The sequence below is a fragment of the Anser anser genome (genome assembly GCF_964211835.1).
Source record: "Anser anser genome assembly, chromosome: 1".
Lineage (NCBI taxonomy): Eukaryota > Metazoa > Chordata > Aves > Anseriformes > Anatidae > Anser > Anser anser.
Genome location: NC_139720.1, coordinates 192,094,252 through 192,113,256, shown reverse-complemented (window position 1 = coordinate 192,113,256; position 19,005 = coordinate 192,094,252). Strand labels below are relative to the sequence as shown.

General features: G+C 36.3%; 1 protein-coding gene across 4 annotated transcripts in view; it reads left to right on the top strand.

The window, feature by feature from the left end:
* Positions 1-19,005, top strand: part of TNFRSF19 (TNF receptor superfamily member 19) — a 65,033-nt gene that overhangs the window by 11,679 nt on the left and 34,349 nt on the right. For all 4 annotated transcript variants that reach the window (XM_083839797.1, XM_083839799.1, XM_083839798.1 and 1 more), the window contains exons 2-5: positions 1,006-1,089; positions 2,443-2,553; positions 12,396-12,574; positions 15,839-15,924. In XM_083839797.1, coding sequence (XP_083695923.1) covers positions 1,027-1,089; positions 2,443-2,553; positions 12,396-12,574; positions 15,839-15,924 — 439 coding nt within the window. In that variant the 5' untranslated portion in view covers positions 1,006-1,026. The remainder of the gene's footprint in view (positions 1-1,005; positions 1,090-2,442; positions 2,554-12,395; positions 12,575-15,838; positions 15,925-19,005) is intronic.

Below are 19,005 nucleotides of genomic sequence, written 5' to 3'. Positions count from 1 at the left end.
TTTCATCTGTCAGTCTCTTCTATTCTGAAACAATAATAATGACTAATCTTATCTTTTAAAGCAGTCTAATTAAACGTCGTTCCTGAACTAGGACAAAAATGTTTTAAGCATTATTTTTCACATCATCTATGTGAAACGAATGACGTTATATTACAGTCATATAATGTAGGCAAATTTGTACCAAATTCAAATAGCATTTTACATGGGCTGGATTTACTTATTCTTTTCTTCTTGTTGTAATATAGCAACAGATATGTGACAGTTTCAAATTGTTCCCTTTTTTTTATCATTGTTTGTTACCACTTCTTAAAAAGTAATTAAGTGAGGCTTTATGGACTTTTCTGTGCTCTTTTTCTGATATGGTGACAAAAATTATCCGATCTAGTGTATGATCTGATTCTGCTGTTTGAAATGTCTTCTATAACAGTCTCTGCCTACCTGATCATAAAAGATACTTAAAACGTTTTAAGAAGTTTACATCCGTTAGGCAAGCAATAGAAACAAACCCTGTGTATGCCACCAGTTTGTTGCAGAGCCCATTCTGCTCCACGTTACAGGATGTGATCAGCTATGTGAAGGAACACACACATGATCAGCTATGTCCTGAGAAGTGACATATTTGAAGAAAATGATTTTGTCTTTTGATCCTGTTCTTAGTCAGCATCTAACAAGCACGGAAGATATGTTAGGGGTCAACATCAGATGTTGGATCTACAAAGGTTGAAGTTCTCTCATCTAGACTGATAGCAGTCTTTTAATTTGGAGAGCTAAGGCTATGTATATTGCCTTGTCTTCTAAAAAAGACATTTTTATTATATAAACAATATAATTTTATTAATTACATGCTAGTTAAGTTAGTTACTTAACTTCCAGGAATCTATCAGAGATATTTTGATGATGTGAACATATCTATATATTTTGACAAACTAGATGTGTGCTGTGTACATATGACTATTTAAATTTAAACAACATTGTAATATAATTACATTTTTTTCTTTTTTATAGATAAAGGTTTAATTGTAAGAAATGGGAGCTAAAGCATTACAAGAAGATAAACTGAAGATGCTTATCATCTTACTAGCATATTTGGTAAGTAATTTTTTTTCCAAGATGAATGTTGAAAAAAGTGACTAGAGCAGGTACAAGAATGGTTTCTTTTCTTTTACACATAACTGCTAAGTCTGAAAGTTTTAAATCCATATACACAATTACATATGTATTTTTTCAATTTAAAAGTGAACTTGGTCAGCTGCTTTTTGTCATTTCTCGCTGCTCCTCACACGCAATTTTTTAAAAAAAAAGACTGTGAGCCTCTTCATGGAAGAAGGACTGGACTAGGATATAAAATATATGTGAATATAGAGCTGTGGAGGTGATATTTCACTTCAGTGGACATTTGCAGCGTGAATCTCTTAGTACAATATGCTATATATATGTATAGTTTAGGTGTTTGAAGTGTCCAGTTTATCCATATAACATAGCATAGTGCACAATTACATTGCCTTGCAAGTATACCTCAACTCTGACCTGCAGAGACAAGCTCTAGATCTAAGGCTAATTAACCCTTTGTTGCTATCAGAAAGGCTTTGGTCTTTCTAAGAAGACAAATACACAAAGTATGAATTCAGAAGCGATTGTGGAGAGCACTCTCTGTGATGCAAGCCTGTGGACATTTAATTTAAAATTCTGTTGAGAACTGTCAGAGTTCTCTAATGTTCGTAGGTAGGATACCACTGGTTATACTGAGACTTTGCATGGCTTGTATTATTGTTCATAGCATTCCTCATATCCTTAGTATCTGATTTTTTCAGATAAGGTACTTAAATGCCTTTGAAGGCAAAAATTGAATTTTCTCTCATTTGGCCCATTAAAATATAATGATACTGAAATTTAGGATAAATAATATTCATAAAGATTTGGAGTGGTAATTGAGTGACCAAAAGGTTTGAGTGACCTTTGAAAATCTCTAAATACTTATATTTAAATGAAAAGATTTTAAATTATCTATTCAATTGTGATAGCATCATTTAAAAAAGAAAAAACACAAATGAGACACATCAATATAACGTGATACAGTAGTTTACTGTTATGAGAATTGTAGCTTCAGTAAATGGTCATATGCGTTTTTCATAGTGTTGAGTAAAGCAAGGAACTTAAACTCATTTTCAAACAATTAAGTGTTTTGACTTTCCACAAGTACCAAATATCAAGTAGGTCTTCTAAAACTCATAAAATTGTTGGAAATTACAAAGGACCTTTAAAAATCAGGATATTTATCCACATTTGGAGTTAAATCATTAACTTTCATTGCCATGTTTAAAGTTTTTGATGTTGCAGAGAATTATTTTTGAGACACATAATTTATTTTTCAGACTTGGTATAAATTATATGTTAATAGGAGATTAATTATGTCTTGGTGAGTTTACTTTTTTTTTTCTTTAGCTAAGTAAAGTAACTTGTGAGACTGGAGACTGCAGAGAGCAAGAGTTTAGGGACCACACTGGAAACTGTATCCTCTGCAAACAATGTGGACCTGGAATGGAACTTTCAAAGGTAAGCAGATCATGTTTTCTTGACTTGACTTTGTTTCCAATAAATGCATTTACATGTGTGTATGTTTTCGATGTTTTAACTTTTGAACCTTCATTGTTTTTTCAAGTACAATGTTTTCTGATTCTTTTTATATGAAGTCTTCAGTTAAGAAATGATGCCATTAATACAGTAGGCAGTACCTGGATCTAGGCTCTCAAGTTAAAATTATTTTTCTAAAGGTGATTAGCATTTTTTCCCCCTTTGTAGCACTACAGGGAACTAGGAGTGGCTAACGTCACTGTGTAGACAAGAGTAAGAAACGTGAATTTCAAACTGGTGTTTGGTGCAGACCTCGGAATTGTAGAGGCTTGTCTTTCGCAATACCTGCTTTCAGAAATGTTTATGAATTTTAGGTGAAATTGTCACTATGGATGATGTTTAAATGCCTTCTATATAGCAACTTGTCTTAACAGAATCATATGTAATAAAAATAAGCACATAAGCAAGTAAATGCCAAATAGAATTCAAGTGAGATCTGAGACCTGCTTTAAACAGGTGACCTGTGTTTTCAGTCGGCCTGTGGTTGCAGCAGTTTGGTGTGTTAGGAAGCTAATTTCAAGTGAGGCTTGGTTCCTTCATCTTTCACCTTTTGAATGCCACAAGTCTAGTCTGTATTGTATGTGTAAAGTTATTAAGAAGGGTGAGGCCAGAAAAATACGAGGCAGTATGTAAAAAACACTTAAGAAGTCTTTGTTAACATCGTGGAGAAGGAAAGCTTGTTACGGTGAGTTTTAACTAGTTTCTTCTTTTAAAACAACCACCTCTCTTCCAAAAGAAAATCCCTGTGGAAATTTTGGAATTAGCAATTTTCCTAGGAGTGCAGAAGTGGAGCAATGGAGGTGAATGGTGACTGAAGTTATGGGCTGGGATTCAGTAGGTCTAGAAAGTGAGTTTGGAAAAACTTCCAGCAAATTTCCAAGTCTGAATGCAAGTAATGAGGGAGATAAGGTGCTTTCAACGTGGAAAAAGTGGCTTCTGTGTATGAGCAAGGATAGGAAACAATGAAGACATAGTTGAAACAAGAAATGAGAGAGGGAACAAGAGAGGGGTGAGAAGGAGGACAGAATTAATTTTAGCCTGGGGAAAAGGAGGCTGAGGGGAGACTTAATTGCTCTCTACAATTACCTTAAAGGAGGCTAGAGTGAGGTGGAGATTGGTCTTTTCTCCCAGGTGCCAAGTGACAAGATAAAAGAAAATGGCCTTAAGTTGCACCAGGGGAGGTTTAGATCAGTTATTAGGAAAAACTTCTTCACTGAAAGGGTTCTGAAGTGTTGGAGCAGGCTGCCCAGGGAAGTGATTGAGTCACCGTCCCTGGAGGTCTTCAAGAAACGTGTAGATTTGAACTCAATAGCATGGTTTAGTGGTGGACTTTAGTACTAGGTTAAAGGTTGGACCAGATGATCTTAGAGGTTTTCTCCAACCTGAATGATTCTATGAATTATGAGTCACGAGGGGGCTGGATGTTTTGGGTGACCAGGTGTATCATTCTAGAGTTGTGAAAAAGAGGACACAAGCTGATATTATGAAGGGTAAGCAGACTTCTCAACCATAGGCATGAGACTATTGCTTAAGTGTCCAGCTACTATACATACATCTTGCCGATTGTTAGAGCGTGAAACTGGGGGCCAGACATAATTGTGCTGTCTAATCTACACCTGATAGTACAAGTCATAAAACAGTACCTCTGCCTTTCCATGCAGAAGGGCAACCTCTGTTTTGTGCTCACACTGACAGTTTAAAAAGAATGATAAAGGTAGTATTTACGTTTTATGTAGAGGCAGTGAAATTTAATTTTCAGGGTTGCCTTTCTATGCAAGTCTGTTATGTAGATCTAAAGGGGGTTTGGAATGTTATTTTTGATATTTTTTTAATATGAAACATCACTGTTGTGTACATAAAAAAAGATTTCAGCTTACTTTCTTTACATTTATATTCGGCTTTACATTATATTTGGCTCTGGAAAAAGCAGAAGTAATGTATTGTGGTTTGTGGATGGTTTGAAGAGATTTACTTGAAGAAATTATGGTGCTTATTAATCAGCAGAGGGTGGCTGTCTTATTGAACAGTGACATGTTTTCCCCATCTCTCCACCCTTTGCTTGTGTTCAATGAAATATTTAGTTTCATACTTGCTTTCTGTGTTAGGCAGTATTGGTTAAGGTGCAGTCATACAAACAGTACTGTTCAAGTAGTGGTTTGAAGATGACTAGTGGTATGGCTGTGCTTTTGTTTGGATGCTTGCTGGTTTGGGGTGGGTGTTTTGGATTGGTCTTGAATTTGAGGAATGAAAGGTTGGGGACGGTGTTAATTTAGAGGCACATTTGTAAAGATGGCATTTTATAGCTGCAGTCCTGTGAGCATTGATGCAGCGTACTTACCTAAATGCCACGTTGAAAACAAGCATAGAAAGTAATACCTTCAGTAGTTACTTGTACTTTACTTTAAATTCAATTTAAAAGGTTAAACTATTAATAGGAAGGTTATAGTTTACGGTAGTACACTATTCAAATTCTGTTTTTATTGTAACTGTTTTTGTTTACAGTCTGATAGTTCTGATCCTAAGGACTAGTTTCTCTGAAAACATGAATGCTTAATTGGATTTCAATGTGTAAGCAATTACTTCTTCTGGACATGAACAGGCTTCCACATACTATTATTTTTTGCCACCAGGTTGCAATAATAACTAAAATAACTAAACAGGATTTGCTCAAACCTAAATGTGAATGGAAGCACAATTTCCTTTAGAAATAGATGTACGGTTTTTAGTGAATCTTAGCAAGGGATGTGATGCTGTCGTTGTTACTGAAACGTAGCCTTGCTGAACTACAGCTTGAAGGAACAAAGTATTCAAAGTCAAAGGTCAGAATGCAAAGGGAAAAGGGGTTTAATGATACACTTGAAGTAATTTGCAGCACAGGGTAGGGGGAGTGTTTGCTTGGGTTTTGGTATATGAGAAAGTGATGGTATAATTATGCTATACTTTAATAACTACCAAGAAACTGTTATTACAAATGTCTGCTATTTTCCTTTCAAATATTGACTGCTTGTGTTTAAAAGTCTTACAGATAAAAGTAGATACACTGTTTGTGTGAGCATAATACACATCTAAGTATATAGTAAAGCGTAGTGTTATCAGTGTGTTTTTATCTGAGTTTTGTTTTCCCAAAGTGTTTTAAGCAATTGACTGACAGATTCCAGATGGATGCTATGCCTTAACCAATACATTACTGCTGAATTGATCAGCAACCAGTTTATTGCTTAGGTACACACATGCACATACTTCCTTGCTTTTGCATTTGTAAAACTGAGAATGTGATGTTAGAGAAATCAGTATTAATGTGCTGATATATCACCTAATTGTGATGTCTGTTTTATTTTTAAATTTCATGGATTTTCTGTTAAGGATTTATAAAACTTGGTAAAGTCAGCAGGCATTAGTTGCCCCTTCACTTAAGTGGAAGTACAGTGACAACTAAGACCAGACTTGTAAATCTTATGTAATGCCAGCTGCACAGGGGACTTGAGGTATGGTTAAAGCCTAATCAAGTCAGGTCCTGGATGACTGTCCAGTCTGTTCCCATGTCGCCAGGTATGCTCAGGTCTAACACAGACTTCCAACAACACTATGGGTAAGTGTGCAGGGCAAAATGCCTCTTGTGCAGATGTGTGTATATGTACATACATATATGCATGTATATTTGTGTGTATGTATGTACATACACTTATTACAACTATTAAATTAAGCTATTTTTGTTGTTATAGTATATAAGCATTTCATAATACCTTTCTACATTAGCAAAATCCTGTTGTCTTTTTTAATTTTATACATAGGGCACTCTTACAGAAATTAGCTTGCCCATTGTACTGCAGGAAGGTTTTATTGAACAGTGCTTAATTTTAGCTGCGAACTAGTGCTCAGTCTGTTGGATTGACATTCCTGTCTGCATAGATAAACAACTTCAGACACACTTTTATATTGTGTTAGTTAAAGGTTTACAAACTTAAAAGTTGAAGTTGAAAGTTAAAAGTTAAAAAAAAATAAATCAAATGAATCTTTTAAAAGTAGTTCTTCCTTAAAATAAGAAAAAATAGCACACCTTCAACTTTTCCTTTCTGACTGCCTATTGACCATTAGAACTGTTCGAACAGGAGCACGTCAGGTGCTACCTTAACTTAGAACTAAGATCCGTTGATCACTTCTGTTGATTGTATTTTTATAAAGTACTTGTTAACATATTACAATCATAAGAAAGACACCTTTGTCATTGTACCAGTTATTTACCGTTGTTGTGGAAGGGAATGAAAGCATCGGCTTTTTTTCCCTCATTCTGTTTGCTTCTATTCATTGATTTAAAAAATCCCTGTATCCTTTTCTTTTCTTAAAAATGTGGAACGTTTATGTTTAGAATCACTGAAATATCTTGCTTTTGAGTGTTTTCTAAGGGTGCTTTCTTCTGGAGAGGGAGGCTAAAATTATTGTATTAATTCAGAAAGAAGCGTTTGCTTCATGTGGCTCTGCATTATTTCATTTTTCATTCATTTAGTAGAAAGTAAAGCTTCATGTGGTTACACAAGTGGTTGAAGCCACTTAAGAACAAAAGATATTCAAACTGCCAGAGCCTTTTTTATCCTATCTTACCAGTAACATGTCTCTGTAGAAATCAAACCTTATACATGACTCAAATTTATGTAAGTCACATCTAGCACAGAAACATAAACTGGAGTAGTTTTGGTTGCTGTAAGGCACAACCAGTTCGTGAAAACATTCCCATACAGAAGTGAGAGGTTTGAGTCCTTCCAGTCTTTTCACTAGAATTTGTTTGTACAAATGTTCTCAATCTCTTTGTAGCTCTTATGATTTTTTAATATTCTTTTTTCATATGAAAAAGCAACCTATGTCTCAGCTTCACCAAGCTTATATTGCAACTCAGAACTTCAGGTGGAATTCCCGATTGTTTTGGCAGCAGATGACACCCGAGGCTGTGGTTCAGAAGCACTGACCTGGCAGTTGTGGCAGCAGTAAGTCCATTCTCCAGCGTGTTGCCTGGCCATACAGTTGTGCCAACGCAGCAGCTTTTTAAGGTGTACTAGAAAACAGATCATTGAACTGATCACTTTTAATTGGTCTCATGATCAGATTATCATACGGCTCAGCCTCATAATGAGTTCTGTCAGTACAGATCAGGACAGTGTACAACGAGGAAGAAAAGGCAGAGATGAAAGGAAGAGAATGCCTTAAGCCAGCATTGTCACCACATGCATGATGATAAGTACTGTCACCAGGAGATCGTTGCCTGTGGGGACGGAGGCACCTCGAGGTGATTCTTTGCATCATAGGTTGCCTCCTTACGCCAGCTATATGATGAAGGAAAAGGAGACCATCTTCGTAGCTTAGAAAAGGAATTGTGAATTAAGCAGAAAGGTACTGTTTGAAGCTACTCGTGAATGTCACAGTCCTCACAAAGAAAATGTGGCAGTGTGCTATATCTGATGTTGTCCCGGTGATATTACTGAGAGCAGCTGCTGCTCTGTTTAGCAGTGACTGTAACTTGAAAGCAAGAGGGCTGCTTGTGAAGAAGCCCGCCTTATCTCTGCACAGCGGAGGCTAACACGTGTTTCAGGGTCAATCTGCTGGAAGCTGGAGCAGCTGCATGCAGTAGGCATGTCAAATCTTACTGAGCATGAAACTTTTCTGACACTTTGCCACAGGAGCCAGATCTTGCATTTGCAGTGTGCTGTTGCAGCCTGTCCTGCTCTGTGACTTCTGTTGACAGACACAGCTGATTATTGGAGTCTAGATGAGGCAGATCAGCAGCCTTAAGGTACTTTTGGAAGCCAAAAGTGTGCGCTACTTAACAAGGCCATGAAAAGTGTCTTAACTGGAATGTTTTTTTGTGAGAATATCCAAGTGTTCATGTAATCATGATGGCCTAAGTGGAGCTCCTCAGTACTGTGCAGTCTAAGGACTTTTGTAGGTTGAGAATAATCAGTGGAACTAGAAACAAACTGTAAAAAGTACTGACAGATTGCAATCTTAATGATGCCTGAAAGAATTTTTAAATGAAATTAGAGGTTATTTTAGTTGAAAGAATGTTTCAAATCTAATTTACTGTTAATTTACTTTCTATGCTGCATTCAACTTTTAAGGAAAAACTATACCACTTAGTTCCATTACCCTTTATAGTCTGCTGTACTTCTGGTCCTTCTGAGTCAGTGTCTGGGTAGTGTATACTGAAAAAAAATGTTTAAAGCTGCCAATGTAGTATTTTAAGAAGTGCTTGTATTGTATGCATTTAATCTTTTTCAGCCTGAAACTAAGTTTTGAGTTGAGTTATTTAGTTTACTACAGATGCCTAGGTGGCCTTGAGCAATCATCTCACTTGTTACCTTAGTAAAACCTACTTCTGAACAAAGTTGTTCTGGGGATACCCATATTAAAGGTAATGAGATATCAAGGTACTATGATAGTGAAAGCTGTATAATTATCTATACAATAGAAGTGCATTTGAATTTTGAGACTTTTTTATTAGTTATATTGCAGTTTTCTAGATTAATTTTTCATTTGAAAGAGAAATTTTTCATTAATATTACTGGTAGCAATGATGGTAGCATTGCAAAGGGGAAATAGAAAAGGAAGAATGGGCTAAGTGTTCTTCAGAGCATGCTTCACAAAAAGAGATAAAAATATAGTTTTCCTGCTCTTTAGTTCTGGCGTGAAAACTTATTTATTTATTTATTTGTAATCTGGCTAATGGAGATTACAAGTTTATTTCTCTTCTGCAGTCCTGAGGTGAGGTGCCACAGGAGAGGAGCACTTTTTTTTCAGAACCTGGGTGTGACGGTAGGAGGGATGAGGGGAGAACTGAACAGCTCCCAACTCATCCACCGTATAACTTGACAGCTTTGTAAATAGAGCACTAAGAAGACTGATGCACATCAGTTTTGCACATGTACTGATAAAAGAAGAACAGTCAATTGTTTGTATCTTTGCTGGACTACTAAATTATAAAGCCCCAAAATTCAAAGGGTTTGAATCCATCATCTAAATAATATCCTTCAGTTTGGGGAATGCGGTTAATTATGGGTACAGATCCATTTGAAGTTCTGCTGGATTTACAAGCTTAAATACGTATTTGCACCTGCCAGACAGTTAACTACCTCAAATATTATGTGAAGATAAAACTCACATACATAAGGTTACAGTTCTTATGGATTACATCTACAGAATTCCCAGCAAAGACCTGGGTGTCATCTTTGACAAGACTGGAGATGGTAAATTCCTCGGGCAGAAGACTTCTTTGTATTACATCCCCCATTTTACTGCTTTAATAGTAAACCACTCTGCATTACAAAAGCCCACTAAGATGTGGCCATGTATCCAACTGTAGCAAAGCAGATCTGTTAGAGCTAGAAACAGCTTACTCAAGCTTGAGTAGTTTGGGCGAATGAGTTAAAAGCATTTAACTTTATTTCCTGGTGTTTGCTTGGTTTTAATCAGAAACTTCAAAGGTAGTCTGGAAAGGAAAACTTATAATTAAGTTAATTTAAGCCTTATATTTGAAAATTTCTAGGACTTGGGAGGGACTGTTTCCAAGTGATTTATCAAAAGATCCAAATACACAAAGTTTGAGCTATATTATATAGCATATAACATTACTATTTGGATGAAAGTTTATAGAGCAGACACTTAAAAAAAAATGGTAAGGAATAATGAGATTCAATGAAAAAGTTTATTTATACTTAGAATTAAAAAAAAAAAAAAGGCATAACAGAAGTTAGTCTGGTTCCAGTCCTCAGTGGTAATCGTGTACCTTCGTGTAAGGCCTTGCAATTACATGGATGAAATTGTGTAAAACTGAACAGCGTAAGACATTTTTAGACAAAATAAAATAGAACTGCTAGAACCACACCGTTGTTTTGATGTTGATTCCTAGCAGAAACCAGGAAGATTGGAATAATACGGTAGGAGAATGCTGAGTGGCTGATTACAAGTGTCAAGTAAAACTAATCTGAAGTGTTTGTGTCCCCATTTGCATACCAGCTTTATTAGGGGCAGTATCTTCCAGGAGGAGCATACTGCACAGCACATAAAACAGTTTAATACGCTTTTCTTGTTCACCGACTGCAGTGACTTGTCTGCTTCTTAACTTGAGTAATAGTCAATAGCAAGAAATTACATTTCAGCTTAAAAAAACACTGAAAGTTAAAATTTATTTCTAAATTTTCCTCCAATATATGGTATTCAGTTTGTGGGTCTAGAGACGGAGGAAGAGGAGTATTTTTAATGTCTATTTGCAGTTGCTTCCTTAGGATTACTCACTATCTTTGTACTTGAGTATTTATTCTTCAGAGGATAGTAAATATATTTATTAATGTAAAAAAAATAGAAAATTCTTAGTATGTCCAGTAAATGCATCTCAAGAAGTTGCTTATTTCTGATACTTTATCATATCATATCTGAGGCACTAAAAGCATATTGTCTGAATCCATCACAGATCGTTTCATAGATGGTTTCTCAAGGCAAAGCCTTGGAGAATCCAGTAAGCATTTGTCAAGTACAAACAAAACCTTTTACAGCAGCAGGTTTGCTTAGGTGGGTGACTTTGGGGGAAAAAATGTATATATTTGCATGCGTGGAACGTGGAGGTGTTGTGAAGGAAACTGGTGGAAACCTTTGAAGTTGCCCCAGCTGAAAAACTCATGTAGGTTTTCCCTTGGGAAGATGCCCTGTACTTCCACTAAGACTGCATGTGGTAGAAAGAGGTTGTCATGTTGTCTTTCCCACCTATTCCCTTCCCAACAAGTCCTTCCCAGCAACTTGATATATTCCTGCTGACATTATGTGGTGTGTCAGTAATGCCTCCAGTCTAAGTACTGCAAAAAATTAATAGGATATTCAAATGAGAAAAGTAAGTAACAGCTCCTAGTAACTTGATATCTCTTTCTAAAAAAAGAAAAGTGACAAAAATTTGATTGATTGATAGTTCTTGATAATCAGTTTGCAGAATCCAATCCCCAAACACTTGGGCACTGTTGGATACAGTGGTTCTCTTTGCAGCCTGTCAGTTGTATTAGGTGTTATTTTGCAAATGAATGGAAAGAATTTCTTTAAATAATTAAATCTGGGATAAATAACCAACCACAACAATATTACTTGTATAGTAAAATATCATGTGTCCCTCCGATCCCCAAAGCTATTACACGTTTCCAACAGGTTAAGAACTGTTAGAGCCGAAGTGGGTTGATTTTCTGAAATTCTTAGTGGCTCAGCAATATCTCATGCCCAGTGGATGGTCATTAACCATCTCTGTTTTATTTGGTAACAGAAATTCTAAGCCTTTGAAGATCAGTACGCTCTATTTGGCAATTAACTTTATTCACCTTAGCTATGAACCTTAATATCAAAGTGCTTCTTTGCTGTATTTGTAACTGAGTAAGTGCCTTTATACTTCACTTGTCCCAGTTTCTGCGCTTTCACATGACTGACCTAATTAAAAAACAGACAGCTCAATAATTCTACCATAAGCTAGTAATAATGAAACTGTGGGAGTCCTCGAAGCCCTTTATCATTCAAATACACAGTGGTTTCTTGAATAAAGTGGATGACTAAGTATTACTTATAGAAGTAAGGGAGATTATTAGCAGTGGAAGACACATTTGAACTTGCTGAAAGGGTGGCTTTTGTCTCTAGAAAGACCTACTCTCAGTAATAATTACGCTAGGTCTTCATTTTATCCCAGCATTCTCTTCTTGTTCACGCTTTCAGTGACTGAATAGCTTGCTGTTGCTTGTTAATCCCTACAGGAATGCGGCTTTGGATATGGGGAGGATGCACAGTGCATGACATGCAGGCCAAACAGATTCAAGGAAGACTGGGGCTTTCAGAAGTGCAAGCCTTGTCTGGATTGTGCGCTAGTTAACCGCTTTCAGAAGGCCAACTGTTCTGCCACCAGCAATGCACTATGCGGAGACTGTTTACCCGGGTAAGGCCATTTCTGGAGACAAGACTTGAACAAATTCAAAACTAACTTGCACTAATGTTTGCTTGATGGTGTTTTCCAGGTGAATGTCCTTTATGTCTGTTAGAAGGTCTCGTGTTCTAATCTTGGCTTTGCCAATAATTTACTGTATCATCTGAGCAACCAATTGCAGAATTACTATCTTAATTATCCCATCTATCCAAGTAGTCAGATAATTACCTACCTATTAGAGAATGTCTATACAACGCCTGAGTAAAATTCTTCCAAATATTGAGTGTTACTTGCAAGTTATTTTATTGTTTCAAAATGTTTAGTTCGTTATAACATACACAGTTACCTTCTTGAAGACCGATCCCATTACTTGCTTGCTTTTTTCTGTCTCCTTGCATCAGTGCATAATAATTCTCATACACATATATTTTTAGGTTAAAAGTCATGAGTGGTTCATGCTCCTGAATTTCTGTCACCATTTTGGTAAATTCATAGAGCATGATCCTGGCTGAAAATAATTAACGGATCTGAAGGAAATGTTTTGGAACAAATTATAACAGTGTGGAGACTCACTGAAACTACTGTGTTATAAATCAAGACCTGTGCTTAGTTTGTTTGATCCAGATTTCTGTTTCTAATCTTCTCCATTTGTAGTATTAAGTAGTAAGATCTCTAAAATACTATTCTTTGCATTGTGTCAAGTTCCACTGTTATAAATACCTGCCATGAATTTGTTATAAGACATTTCTGATGCCTTCTTTGAACTATGGGTTGGTAGTATAATTGATAAGTGTATGTTGTGAGAACTGATTTGCCATTGTAAAAGCCTTTATAATTCCAACATATTTATTTCAGAAATGCTTAAGAGTTCATGCATTTATGTCCTATTGATATATAACAGCTATTTCTTTTTATAATTATTTTAATACCGTCTATCAATTACCTGAATGCTGTTGAAGCTCCTACAGTTACTTCTCTCCTCTCGAACCAGAAGTGAGGTCTTTTCATTTAAAAACAATTAGTAAAGCTTTGGTAATTTGCATTAGTTTAAGTCTGTTTAAGAAGATGCTGTCCCAGGAATTAGATATTAGTGACAATGGTGTCTGATACTGCCTAAAGCCACATGATTAATTATGTTCTCATTGCATGTTAATGTATATGTATTTTAGGGCTTACTTGATAGCTAAACAGGATAAAATTTTCTTGTGGTGTAAATATAAGCTATATTTTTGCAACACGGGCAAGGAAGGAAAAAGGAAGCCAGAATAAAACATGAACTTGGGATAAATCTAAATAGTGGGATCTGGGTGTGCTTCTCAGTATTCTGGTCTGTGTATATGTTGAGCTGACAACTGTTGACACAACCTGCTTTTTCTGGCAGAAAAGTTGGAAACGTGGGTAGGGGAGTCACGGGTCATCTAGTCTGGACCTTATGGGGAACAGGACTGTAGAACATGGCACCACTCATACCTGGCCACCAGTTAAAATGCTGCCTAAGAGAATGGAATGTGCACCTAGCCAAACAAAATAACTTAGCTAATGTTTTATCTCTCAACAATCGTAGTTATGTCTGTTTTGCATTGTTTTCCAACGTGCTATTTCCTGTTTTTCAGCTTCAAAATGATGCAGTGACTGTGTCAGCTACAAACAATTATTAACATGTTTCATTCAGAGTAGATGATCACAATGGCCCCTTCAGTCTTACAGCCTGTGAAGCTGTTTCTGTTCATGTAGTTAGAATGAATTTCTTGAGCAATTGGAAAATTGCTTGCTTTAGCTGGTACAATCTTCATATTTTAGCAGTCATATGCTGCCATATACTGGCATATGCTTCTACATACTGGTAATTGCAGTATGAATAATTTAACATGAGTAAAGTTAGTACCTTTTACTTAATGTGCCACTACAGAAAACACGTAATTCACATACTCTACTTGAACAGACCACAGCTGATCCTATCTTAGTACTAATGACTGGCTGAGCAAATGCCAGACCTACTTGATTAGGAAGGTATTTTAGATTAGTTCTTTGATGTCATACTCTAACACAAACTTGAAATATAACACTCTAAAGAATGTCAGAAAATTCTTTTTCATTTGATGCTACTCTTAATACTTGGTTTATGTGTACAGCCTTCTGCCTGTCGCTGAAGTCAGTAAGCTTCAAACAAAAACTCAACGTTCTTGAAGGGTCTTCGGAATAAAATCTGTCCTTGGATATGAGGGATCTGCCCTTAGGGATTTTAACATCATTTTTGCATTAATTTGTTTAGGAATGAGTAGCTGGTGGGTTTCATTGCTTTAGAGTTTTATTCTACTGTTGATGTGTGGCCTTCCATTGCTATTATTTTTCTGAACCATCCGACTGATACTTCTGCTTCCAAAAGCAATTTTTTCATGCCTTGAAAGACTTTAATGTGAACTTTGTTTTCATATTCTCACTTGCTATCTAGAATTTATAATGTGGAGTATTGGATAATGTAGATTGAGACTCATGTGGTGACTTCATTAATTTGGGTGCATGCTGTGATCTTGCATGCACAGTGTGATTTTGGTTGGTGGTAAAGGTCGTCTTGGTGGAGAAGGAGGAGCCAGAGAGGGATAGTTGGTTTGTTAAAATTCCAAAAAGGCATTTTACTGTTTTGCTCATCCACTGAATAGATAAAAATCATTTTTTTCTGAAGATTTTGTTACACAGCATGGTAAAACTTTTCTTTTTTTTGGATACCCTCCTGTATGAGTACACTAATTAACCAGTTTGAGTGATTTATTTTTTTTCTTCTCTGAAGTGGAGGATATTAGGGATTTTGACTAGAAAGCACTGGCTAATTCATTGTATTCTGTTGGTGGTGATAACTGCCTTGCCATATCTTCTTTGCCTAGGGAGAGTTTTGTAGATTAATCAATTATTTTTTTTATATTTTTAACATGTAAATAGGCTTGTATAACATAAGTTCATTGTACCTCCTTGTATGTTGTGTTCTGCATAGAAAATTGGATATCGATTTCTTTGTGTGTTGAAATCCCTGCAATTGTTTTTCTTATGAATGCAGACCAACAGATTTAGAATTTTTCCTCAATTTACTTTAGATTTATTTCTGTACTTAATTATTAATATCTACTTCAAGTATTACTTGTATTTTCTGTTATTGCAGCAGGACACAGACTGTCAGAAGTTTGCGATTATAGAGGATTTTGACATAGTGTTCAAGCATATGATATTTGTTTTGAGGAAAAATACAGTTTTGTCTTTATGAATTATTCCTTTATCTTCTAGTTTTTATAGGAAGACCAAACTTGGAGGCTTTCAAGATATGGAGTGTGTTCCTTGTGGTGATCCCCCTCCTCCCTATGAACCTCACTGTAAGTGTTCCTCACCTCCTGTTGGAGTGGAATTAACTTCTTTGCTTTAGAATGTTTTCTCTTTTAACGTCAGAGCTTGGCAAAAAATGAGTCAGTGAATGATTCTTTTAATGGCTCTTTTTCTTGTTAGTAAATCATTTTGAGAATACATTTAAGCAAGCGTAGCACTGTTATTAGAAGGTTCCCTTATATGACCTGTCACCTGATGATAAATCTGTCATACCACTTGATTGAGTCCAGTCCTGATACCATCATGTTACTTTTAAATTCTGTTTTGTGCTAATGCAAAAAGAAAGGCAGGTTTCCTAGGCCCTCTGCCTACCATCAGGTAGGTCTTAGTGAATATAAGTTCTTTTCTGACACACAGAAAGGGCAAGTTGTTGATACCTTTAAAAATAACTTCTGTTGCAAAGTTCCAGCAAGAGAGAATGAAATAGATAAATTTTATACTGTTACATTCATTAAGAAGTAAATACATAATCAGTTCCCTCTTAATTTGTGTCCAACGAGGATATGTAACCTCTTTATTCTGTAAGAGCAGTTTTCAGATACTTTTTCCAGGACTGTTGGTGGCCTATCTCACTATCTTTTAATTCGATAAAAGGAGTGAATTATTGCATATACCGATGTATATTTTATCATAGGAAAAATAAAATTGATTCAGTATAGTCTTGTGGAAAACCTCGGATTTACTTGTCTCTTTCTATAACTGTGAAGTTATGTTTTGGAGCTTTTCCCCTCTTCCAAGGGAAAACAATTGTTTATAGAAAGAATGAGTTGTCAAGCTTCTGAAATGCTCACACCATACATGCTTACACGCTAACCAATCATTAAAATCTTTAAAAACCGAAATCCCACTATAAAATACAATATGTCACTGTGGTTTTCAGATGACTTTCATTCAGAATTTGTATATTCATTCCTCAAGACTCTAGTATAAGCTGTCTCAGTTTAGGAAAGTGTATCTGCCTTCCTCAGAGCAGCCTCAGAAGTTATTCTTAGAGTGGTTGGTAAATGTACTAAAACCTGTTCATGAGAGTTTTACTTAACATCCCCCACCAAACGGGGGAAATATCTCGGTTTCAAGACTAAACGGAAAGCATGCTTCTACAAGGAAGTTCAAATAACAGTGTGTGAAAGTAAGGTTTTTTTTTCCCACCTAACACTGAAGGTGTTGTTTATTTTAGTAATTAATATCTTTTGATAGTTAAAATATTTAAGATTACATTAACTGAAGTTAAATAAAGACAAACCATTAGGTGTATGGGGCAAGCTCTCAATTATCAGCAAGCTAAGTTCTGATTTTCTACCTTTCTTATCCTTCTTTCTTTTCACTGTGAAACAGAAATACGAGTTAGCTGCACTAATATTTGTCATTACACATTAAAAGGAAAAACTTAAATGTCCTGTTTCAATGAATTAATTGTCCTGTGAGGTGTATGGCAAATTTTTATTTGCTTAAGAACATTACCAAAAGAGCACAAAGGCTTGCAGCCCCCTGCCTGGACTAAAGGTTTGTGTTAAATCCGAGGCATGGATGAAGTCCTTTCAGCACTAGGAGCAGTTGATTATTACCCAGCTAGCTATAAATCTGAGTACTTGCTTTTATCTTCTTTCTTTCTGCAGACGTTTTAAAACAGATCTGGTTTAAATATTTACTCATGAAAAAATGAGTTTGTGAGTTGCTAAAGGCAAAGTTGAAAGGGTTCTATAATGAGCAAGTAAAGAGTATTAGAGGCCAGGAGAATTGCTATCACCTTTGTGTAAACTTTAAAGGGGAGGCAATGACTTATGTGTATTTTGGGATGTCAGAAATTTAAATACACGATAGTTATATTTTAATTTGCTTAGCTCAGGTAAATAAACTGTAAATACCAATCCTATACATAGGGGTAACTTCTAAACATTAGATTAGAAATGAAAGCATGTTTTTAAATTACTATTTATGTTTCCTTTCTAAACCGAAGACGTTTTGCTCAGCTGTAGACATTAAGTTTCAGTTGAATGACAGAAAAGGAGTAATTGGAACTGGGAACTGGAGTGAAAACCCAGTCAATCACAGGTGTAATTTCTGAAATCTAGACAGTATAGTTTGTCCAAAACTGGTGTCTGCGCAGTAGAGAAACAGTGATGTAGATGTGGTTTGATTCCTTTTTTTTCTCAGCAGCAATTCAGGCTTGCAGACTTCTCCCTCCCATCTGCTCAGACCAGTGTTGTGCTGTCCCAGTGATTACTCTGAAACTGTTTGTGAAACTGCTCCGTAAACTAGATAGTTGTGTTATTTTGTTTGTTTGTTTTTTAATATTATTAAATATTCACAATCTCCTTAAGGTTAGTTTTAAATCTAACGAGTTTGTGTAAACCCAAAACATATGTGCTGGCAAACTGAAGGAGGGATGTATGAAAGGCTTCAGTAAGGAGCAGGTTTTCCAAAGATATCATTGCTTTCTTTGAGCAAGCATTGTTTTCAGCTAATCTGTATTAGTAAATAGGCAAAAAGTGTAATGAACCATACCCTCTGTATCTCTCCCTCCTCCCCTTTTTTTGGTCATAAGAGGATGGCAGATAATTGCATTGTTTTAATTTTAATCAGCTTAACTTGGCTCTGTCAACTATTCCTACAAGTGTTTCCTGTTGTTTTGTTCAATTCAGAACAAACCACTAGATCACGTTGCCCAGGGCCTTGTCCAGTCTGGCCTTGAACACCTCCAGGGATGGAGCATCCACAGCTTCTCTGGGCAACCTGTGTCAGGGCCTCACCACCTTCTGAGCGAAGAATTTCCTCCTAATCATCCTCTAGTCATTTTAGTTTAAAACCATTCCCCATTGTCCTATCACTATCTGCCTGAGGAAAAAGTTCTCTCCATCTTTTTATAAGCCCCCTTTAAGTACTGAAAAGACACACTGAGGTCTCCTGGGATCCTTCTCTTCTCCAGGCTGAACATCCCCAGTTCTCTCAGCTTTTCTCCCTAGGAGAGGTGCTCCAGCCCTCTGACCTCATGGCCCTCCTCTAGACCCACTGTAACAGCTCCATATCGTTATCGTGCTGGGGGCCCCAGCCCTGGACGCAGCACTCCAGGT